The sequence below is a fragment of the Megascapheus bottae genome, chromosome 3 (genome assembly GCF_031878675.1).
Source record: "Megascapheus bottae isolate mThoBot1 chromosome 3, mThoBot2.hap1, whole genome shotgun sequence".
Lineage (NCBI taxonomy): Eukaryota > Metazoa > Chordata > Mammalia > Rodentia > Geomyidae > Megascapheus > Megascapheus bottae.
Window position 1 is genome coordinate 85,867,979 of NC_143511.1, and position 9,442 is coordinate 85,877,420.

Here is a 9,442-nt window from a genome sequence, read left to right on the forward strand (position 1 = left end):
AGCAAGCACTTTAACCACTAGGCCAAATTCCCAGCCCCTGATCCTTATATCTTAAGCCTTCTAAGTAGCTAGGAGTATAAGCATGAACCACCATTAGCTAGTTTTTTGTTTTTTTGTTTTTTTCTTTTTTTGCCAGTCCTTGGGCTTGAACTCGACACATTACCACTTGAGTCACGCCACTTGCCACTTCAGCCTTTTCTGTTTATGTGGTGCCAGTAGTTCTAAGGTAGTTCTATTTTTTTTATGTTCTCCCCTCTACCCCGTACTTCTTTATTATTATTATTATTATTTATTATTATTATTTGTGGATCATGGGGCTTGGTTTCTGTGCTGTCCTTGAACTCTTCAGATGAAGGCTATTGCCCAACCCCTGGGCCTGGGTGTTGTCCCTGAGTTTTTTCAGCTCAAGGCTGCCACCCTGCCCATCACTACTGGCTCATACCTGTAATCCTAGCTACTCAGAAGCTGAGATTTAAGGACTGAGGTTTGAAGCCAGTCTGATCAGGTAAATCCTTATAAGACTTTATCTCCAATTAAGCACCAAAAGGCCAGATGTGGAACTATGGTTCAAGTGGTAGAATACTAGCCTTGAGTGAAAAAGCTCAGAAACAATGGCCAGACTCTTGAGTTCCAGTCCTAGTACCAGCACAAAAAACAATAAGGAAAACATCAAAGCCTGGGGCCGGTAGTTCACAGTGTTCAAAGCCAGCCCGGGACACAAAGTTCCTAGGATTCTTAACTTCATGTAACCATCAGAAAACTGGAAGTAATGGGGGCCAGGAGTTTGGCCTAGTGATAGAGTGCTTACCTAGCAGGCACAAAGACTGGAATTCCATTCCTCAGTACCACATACAAAGAAAAAGCTGGAAGTGGTACTGTGGCTCAAGTGGTAGAGCTTTAGCCTTGAGTAAGCCCAAGGACAGTGCTCAGGCTCTGAGTTCTAGCCCCAGGACTGAATTTTTTTTTGCCCCAGGCAAAAAAAGAAAAACAGAGGCCGGAGTTTGGCCTAGTGGTAGAGTGCTTGCCTAGCATGCATGAAGACCCAGATTCAGTTCCCAGGTACCACATACATAGAAAAAAGCCAGAAGTGGTGCTGAAGCTCAAGTGGTAGAGTTCTAGCCTTGAGAAAGTCCAAGGAGAGTGATCAGATGCTGAGCTCAAGCCCAGGACTGGCCAAAAAAAAAAGAAAAAAGAAAACTGGAAGTAATATTGTGGTTTCAAGTGGTAGAATGTTAGCCTTGGGTGAAAAAACTCAGGGACAGCACCCAGGCCCTGAATTCAAGCACCATGACCAAGAAAAAAGAAAAGGAAAAAAAAAAATTCACCAATCTATATTGCCAGTTATTAAAGTGTTGTGATAGGTTAGAGTCAGAATTTGACTTTGGGGAGAATTAGTCTCATCAATTCATTGTTGTTGGGACTTGAACTCTGGGTCTCGGCGCCTATCCCTGAGCTCTTCGGCTACCAGTGAAGAGTTACCACTCTACCACTTGAGCCACAGTGCCACTTAATTGGAGATAAGAGTCTCATGGACTTTTGTTGTAGCTGGCTTTGAGCCTCGATCCTCAGATCTCTGCTTCCTGAGTATCTTCTAGAATTATAGGCACGAGCCACCCTGCCCAGCTTAGTCTCATCAATTCTTGAGTTTCATCTGCATCTCCAAACCTTTGGGTCCATCTGATAAAGTCTGTTTTCCCTTGTTCTGTAGCCAGATTGATGTATGTTTCATATCCTCATTTTCCTGAGATTTTGGTTACTCTTATAAAAACAGTGTCTCGTGGGGGGGGGGGATGGGTACCAAGACATGTGAAAGGGTATCAATGTATGTGAATTAATGCACCTTCTATCTGGCAAATATCATGTAACCCTTTTACTAATTACAATAAAAAAAATGCAAAAAAAAAAAAAAAACAGTGTCTCTGAGACAAGCTAGTGTGGTGCAGTATTTAAATTGAGTTTTATTGCTGTGTGTGGTGGCTAAATGCTACATGATTTTCGTATCTTTTTGCATTAGTGGCAATGTAATACCAACAGAATTGTTACCTTTAAAAAGAGTGAACAGGCAGAGAGGTCTGGATAGTCTAGCAGTCCCTTCTGAGTCCTGAATACCCAGTTAAATAGCCTTGTCAGTGGAACTGTGGAAGTCTTAAGTTATTAGGGAAGGATGCTTCATGTCTAACAAAGGAATACTTATAGGTTTTCTTCTGACTGTTGGGCATTTCTGAAGAGGCGTGACTATTTGCCTTCCATTGTAGGAACCAACCTCTGGTCTTGGCATCATTCTGGACAGTGTATGTGGCATGTTTCCCCATCTCCTTTCCCCCCTCCTGCAGTTGCTCCGAGCCCTCGTGTCAGGGAAGTCCACTGCGAAAAAGGTAAGTTGCTGAGTCAGATTCCACAGGAAAAGGGGGATTTGTTGGTCTGTCACTGAGACTTCTTTTCCTTTTGGCATTCTACTGCCAGGATGAGTGTTCCTTTGAACTCTGCCAAAACTTTGTGAAGTACTGTAGTAGATACTGTAGGACTAAGCCTAAGCATAAAAAATGGTAGAGCACTAGCCTTGAGTAGAAAGGCCCAGGGACAGTGCCAAGGCCCTGAGTTCAAGCTTTATGACTGGGAAAAAAAAAAAAAAAGAAGAAGAAGAAGAAGAAGAAGAAGAAGAATGAAGATTGTCTGAGGCAGTTTTATTCCAGGAAGAACCTCAGTGATGGGCTGGTGGAAGTTTGAGACCTGGAACCTACAATGTAGCCAAGGCAGCTGATACAGAACCTTAGATATCCTGTAAGTGAATGTATGATGAGTTTCTTTGGCCTGTTGGCAGGTGTACAGCTTCCTGGATAAGATGTCTTTCTACAATGAACTTTATAAGCACAAGCCCCATGATGTGATCTCCCATGAAGATGGAACTCTTTGGCGGAGGCAAACACCCAAACTCGTCTACCCTCTGGGTAAGGCAGATAGCTTTGGTATGATAACCCCAGTCCAGTCAAGCTTAACCCTTTTGTTTGAGTTACTTTGTAAAACATTTCTTCTATTCTGTATTTGATGACAAATAATTAGCCTCTGCTGATACTTTTCTCATTTTGATTGTGCTGGGGATTGCATCAGGGTATTGTGCTCTGCCACTAACCTGCACTTACAGCTTATCTTTTTTATTTTTGGCAGTACTAAGGTTCCTCTATTTGTCCTATAATACGTTAGACCACTATTTCTCTGCTTCCTTAGGTGGCCAGACGAACCTTCGCATACCTCAAGGCACTGTGGGTCAAGTGATGCTGGATGACCGGGCTTACCTGGTGCGCTGGGAGTACTCCTATAGCAGCTGGACCCTCTTCACCTGTGAGATTGAAATGCTGCTTCATGTTGTTTCCACTGCAGGTAGGCAGCTTTCAGAGAGACCACCATAAGGATGGAATGTTTGATCTGTTTATTTGGTCTCTGAGACCATTCAGTGATCTGATGGAGTTGTTTGCTATGAAGGCACAGACAACTGTTTCTCCTTAGATGTGATTCAGCACTGCCAGCGGGTCAAGCCCATCATTGACCTGGTCCACAAGGTCATCAGCACAGACCTCTCCATTGCTGACTGTCTCCTGCCTATCACGTCCCGCATCTACATGTTGCTACAGCGGTGAGTTCCACGTGGCTAGCTCTGCATGACCTGCCAGAGTTCAGGGCAGTCCCTTTTGGTTTCCGGGCCACGTACCTCCACACTTCTCCCTTGAGGCGGCCTGATGGCCAAGAAGAGGAATGTGGGGAGAGAACTGGAAGATATTTGTGATGGAACCAAATATGTTGTCACTGTATTGAGTGTTGCTGTTTCCATGCAGGTTGACAACAGTGATTTCCCCCCCTGTGGATGTTATTGCTTCTTGTGTTAATTGTTTGACTGTCTTAGCTGCCCGGAATCCAGCAAAGGTAAGATACCAAGTATTCTTAACAGCCAATGAATGTTGCACTGGTGTGGAGCTGGAGGTAGGTGAACATTTCACTTTTTTTCTTTGCAGGTCTGGACTGATCTTCGTCACACGGGTTTTTTACCATTTGTGGCCCATCCTGTCTCCAACATGACACAGATGATTAGGTGAGACATGTCTTGATGGGTCAGTTTTATTCCTTAGTATGAACTGTTCCCATTTAAAATCTAGCCTGGTTTGCTTCGTGTGTATGTGTGTGTGTGTGTACATACATGTGTACACACAGACAAACATGCTTTTAATGGGACTTAAACTCAGGTCTTGGATTCTGTCCTTTAGCTTTTTTACTCAAGGCTGGCGCTATTCCACTTGAGTCACAGTTTAACTTACAGCTTTTTGATGTTTGATTAGTGATGAGTCTCACAGACTTCCCTGTGTAGGCTTTGAACTGCAGCTCTCTGATCCCAGCCTTTTAAGTAGCTAGAAATACAGGTGTCAGCCATTTGTGCATTCATTTGAAAGCGTTTCTCTGTCTGTACTGTATATACTTGTTGCCTCTTCACCTCTGGGAAGCTATACAGGAATGGGAGAGCATGGGTATGGGGCTGCTCCCTCCTAGGGCATAGTGCCTGGGCTTTAAAGCCTGAAAGACAGAGCTTTCTCATCCCACTGCAGCTTCTGTAGGCACTGGAGAGTTTACTTTCCAACTGAGGTGTTTTGATCCAAAAACCTGTATCTGTTTTCAGGCACAGTCAGTATGCTTTTCCTTGTGTATCATGGGTATAAAAGCTCACCAGTAGATGAGCTACCAGTACACAGGTTATCTTCCCCCTGCCCTCTTTCCTGCTTACATAGGAGATAATATTTGATGGCTCATTCATTTTTTTTTCAGTAATCCACCTTGAGTTTACACTTCAATAAAGCGCATAAAATGGCCTACATGTAATTATTTCCCTTGCAGAAAATAGTAAGAATCCTGTATGGAGGTTGAAAGTGTGGCTTAGTGGTAGAAAGCCTTCCTAATAAAGTATAAACTCTGAGTTCACACCCCAGCACAACCAAAAGGAAAAATTCTGTGATTAAGTTTCTTAAAGCCTTGAGCTTTCTTAGTAATTGTATCCCTCTTCCTTTTTGTTTTGCCAGTGCGGAGGGGATGAATGCTGGAGGGTATGGGAACCTTCTGATGAACAGTGAACAGCCCCAGGGCGAGTACAGAGTCACTGTTGCCTTTCTGCGCTTGATCACCACCCTTGTCAAGGTATACTTGGTCAACTGATAGTTTCCCTGCCTCTTGCTTCATAACCATCTTGTTTGTAGGCACAAATATTGTACTGAAGTTGGTGGGGCATTCTGTGTTTTGCCAGTATGTTTGATAGTAAGTGTTTAGATATTTGAGTTTAACACTCAAAAGGCTTATGAGGCAGAAGTCCTCAGCAGTGAGGGTCCTACAGTGCTGTGAGCGCTTCTGTCATCCCAGAGTGTCCAGGTGTGTGCATCCTCCAGACCAGTCTCAAGAGTACAGAACTTGCTGTCTGTATTCCCTACTTAGTGCTACCCTTTCTTAATTGAATCAATTCTAAAGAGTTAAAAACAAAGCTTTTTTTTTTTTCCAGTCCTTGGGCTTGGATTCAGGGCCAGAGCAGTGTCCTTGGGCTTTCTTTCTTTTTTTTTTATTAAAGAATTTATTAACATTGATTTTTTACATCATATTTCAAATGACATGTTTAACAAGTGTTCAAAAAGGGAATCTCTATATACAATCACTGGCACTTAGATTTTAGGACATAATCAAAATTAGGCTAAGGGTTTGTATATCATAAATATATATTAATTTATGAATAAATTAATAGAGCCATAGGTTTTTATGTCAATGTAGTTCTGTTTATATTTTCAATACCATGTCCATAGCATTGGGTATGCAAGTATTGAGTCCTCGCTCTTGTACTATTTGGATCTAATAGCCAAATATTAAGGATACCATGCGCCTTTTGTTCCTTTGGTCTTGACTTGTCTCACTCAACATGATTCGCTCTAGATTCATCCACTTCCCTGCAATTGCCATTATTTTACCTGGTCTGTTGGCTATGTAGAATTCCATTGTGTGTGTGTGTGTGTGTGTGTGTGTGTGTGTGTGTGTGTGTGTGTGTATAACATTTTCTATATCCATTCATCTGCAGTAGGGCATCTGGATTGTTTCCGTTGCCTGGCTATTGTGAATAGTGCGGAGATGAACATAGCTGAGCAAGTGTCCTTATCATATCTTGCTTAATAGCAAGCAGCAGGTTACTCCTACATCTCCCCCTTTTTCTTTATTTGTGGACACTCATAATGGAATGTAGGATGGGGGCCTAAACGGTACGCAAAGACATTGGCTAGACTCAACCAACTTAGCTAAAGAAAACATGGGTCCTGCTGCTGTGGAAATGGACTTGGTGGGCTGAAGAGGACTAGGGCTAGATGGGTTTCAGAAACAGGATTGGGGCAAATGGGAATCACAGCCCCCATGTCCTCCCCAGCATGCTTTGAGGGAAGATAATTGTTCATAATCATATCACGGTCCCCTGCTTGGGAGTCAAGTTTATTACTCCAGGCCTCCAAAGTTCCTGTTTCTTCTGGTTCCCATCCTGGGGTAGACATAGGATAAGGTAGCTTTGAGGAGAGTCCATGGCATCCATATCTGACAGAGCAGTCCAGGGCATTTTTTCTGGATAGGTCAGTATCCTGGGCCATACTGGCGAGGTCATGAAGGTGGAGGCAGGACTCAGGTCAGCTGGCTGTAGCTGGCGGTGGTGTTGCTGAGAGGCCATTTCGTGGTGGCAGGAACTTGTAGATTGCCTATTCCTAAAACTGGAACTTGGTAAGGGCCAAATTTACATCTGAATAAGGACCTGCTGTTCATTTCTGTGGGTCCACTGGAAACTGTTACAAACAGACCGCTAGTCGTGCCCCACGTCTGGGAGCCAGATGTTGTCATCCTTCTCGGCTGTCCATGAGTAATACAGACTCCAGAGATCACTCTTGGTACAGATCTTCCTTGGGCTTTCTTAAAGCTAGCACTGTACTACCTGTTCCACAACGCCACTTCCAGGTTTCTCTGTATATGTAATACCAAGGAATGGAACCCAAGGCTTCGTGTATGTGAGGCAAGCACTCTACGATTAGGCCATGTTCCCAGCCCCAAGAACAAAACGTACGTACGTGTGTGTGTGTGTGTGTGTGATGGGGCTTGAACTCAGCCTGGGTGCTGTCCCTGAACTCTTCAGTGCAAGGCTACTGCCTTACTCCTTGAGAACTTCAATTTTCTAGTGGTTGATTAGAGATAAGAATCTCTCGATCTTTAGTGCCTGGGCTGACTTGCAACTTAGATCTCAACCTCCTGAGTAGCTAGAATTACATGCTTGAGCCACCTCGACTGGCTCCAAAAAACAAAACTTTTGAGTTGGATAGAATTAGGTTTTCAGACCTGAAGCATAGCCTAGTGGTAGAGTGCACACCTAGATGCATGAAGCCTTGAGTCAATTCCTTGGTACCACATACTCAGAAAAAGCTGGAAGTGACACTGTGGCTCAAGTTGCAGAGCATTACCCTTGAGCAAAATGTGTCCAAGTACAGTGCCCAAGCCCAGAGTTCAAGCCCCATGACCCACCAAAAAAAAAAAAAAAGACAAAAAACTTGGAGTGGCCTATCAGCCTTTTTTCCCTTCTAGTATTTTAGTGATGAAATTGTGATCAGGGGTGCCTGCCAGTGAGTCTGTCAGTGAATCTTGGACCTTGGCAATTCTGTTTTTAAGGTTCCTGAGTTCTGTCAGATTCAGTGTTTAACCTGCTCCTTCAAGTAGGCACATTTGGTTACATTGTCTCTGTGTTTTTTTCTTTTTCTCCTGGTTGGCCAAGGTTTATTTAAATTTCCTGTGAATCTATCTATGCTTTTAAAGTTAAATCTCAAACAACTAAAGAACTTTTCTTCCTTACATGGCAGAGGCTCTCACAGAATTGGTTTCCCACAGGGGCAGCTTGGAAGTACCCAGAACCAAGGCCTAGTGCCCTGTGTCATGTTCGTGCTAAAGGAGATGCTTCCTAGTTACCACAAATGGCGTTACAACTCTCATGGTGCACGGGAGCACATTGGTAAGGATGCCCAGGCAGAGACACCCCAGCACTTCCCCTGCCCTCCCCTGCCTTGGGAACTAATGCTCTCTGGAAATCTTTGTTGTCCTTTCTTGAGTTAAAGCTCTTCACGTAAGCCATGTCATTGCATTTTTTTTTTTTTTTTCCTGGAGTTCAGGTTGCCTGATCCTGGAGCTGATTCATGCTATACTCAACCTGTGCCATGAGACAGACCTGCACAACAGGTGACGAAGAGATGCTTACTAGATTCTGGGAAAGACATGGGCTGTTGCCCTGTCTTTAAAGCAGTCTCATTTCTTCTAGCACACTCACCTTGATTGAACCCAAAGTTCATTCAGTAATTTTGATTGTGTGATTTGCTTTCCACTGGCTCCGATGAGAAATGATCATTGAATTTCTCCCTATAGCGGAGCAAATGAAATGGAAGTGACAGGTGTGATTGTATTTTGTGTATGCTGGTAGTCATTTGTTTTATGATGTATACAAAAATTATGCACACATGCTTTGGAAAATAGGCATTTAGTATAAGTAACCCTTCATCAGTCTGCCAATGGAGAAGGTTGTTAAAAACTCCATGTGTGTTCTTCAGTATATCTGTCCTCTGCTGTACTCAATGCTGTGTGGCTTTCAGTCCTTACCACTGCAATCTTATTTTAGTGGTTTCATGCATTCCATGTAGGGGTTAGTTACGATCGGTTTCAGAAAATGTCTATTCATGAATGGATATTTAGATTGCTTCTCTGAGTGGGCCTTAGGACTGAGTCTATTTCAGGAAGATGATGAGAGCACCTTTACCTAGCAGAGCTGGTTTATATCACAGTGTCCAGTTGCTTAGGAGTCTGTCTCTGATAAACTTGAAAGCTCTGTAGTAATGAGCACCCTCTGTCTTCTAGTCACACCCCTAGCCTGCAGTCTCTCTGCATCTGCAGTCTGGCCTACACAGAAGCTGGCCAGACAGTCATCAACATCATGGGCATTGGTGTGGATACCATCGACATGGTGATGGCTGCTCAGCCCCGTAGGTAGGAGTCTCTCTTCACCTGCTTTACTTTGCCTCTATGTTCTAAGGGCTCCAGTTTGCATTAATTGCAGTTGCTGTGTGTACATGTGTACATACGTACATACATGTGTGCACAGGTCGTGGGGCTTGAACTTGCTGTCTGGGCACTGTCCCTGACCTTTTTTGCTCAAGGCTAGCACTCTACAACTATAGCTATAGTTAGTTTTTTTGTGTTTGTGTTTAATTGGAGATAAAAAGTCTTGCTCACACCTATAATCCTTGCTACTCAGGAGGCTGGGATTGGAGCCAGCCTGGGCACTAAAATATCCTTGAGATTCTTATGTCCAGTTAATCACCAGAAAACTAGAAGTGACTCTGTGGGTCTAGGCATAGGACGA

At 43.6% G+C, this 9,442-nt stretch overlaps 1 protein-coding gene across 1 annotated transcript in view; it reads left to right on the forward strand.

Moving 5' to 3' along the window:
- The window catches only part of Nup188 (nucleoporin 188), a 34,105-nt gene extending 25,035 nt beyond the window's left edge, over positions 1-9,070 (forward strand). Inside the window, exons 14-23 of the mRNA XM_090329395.1 lie at positions 2,256-2,375; positions 2,822-2,948; positions 3,226-3,378; positions 3,505-3,631; positions 3,831-3,918; positions 4,008-4,084; positions 5,061-5,175; positions 7,924-8,044; positions 8,202-8,268; positions 8,938-9,070. Coding sequence (XP_090185521.1) covers positions 2,256-2,375; positions 2,822-2,948; positions 3,226-3,378; positions 3,505-3,631; positions 3,831-3,918; positions 4,008-4,084; positions 5,061-5,175; positions 7,924-8,044; positions 8,202-8,268; positions 8,938-9,070 — 1,128 coding nt within the window. The remainder of the gene's footprint in view (positions 1-2,255; positions 2,376-2,821; positions 2,949-3,225; positions 3,379-3,504; positions 3,632-3,830; positions 3,919-4,007; positions 4,085-5,060; positions 5,176-7,923; positions 8,045-8,201; positions 8,269-8,937) is intronic.
- Positions 9,071-9,442: the final 372 nt, after the last annotated feature.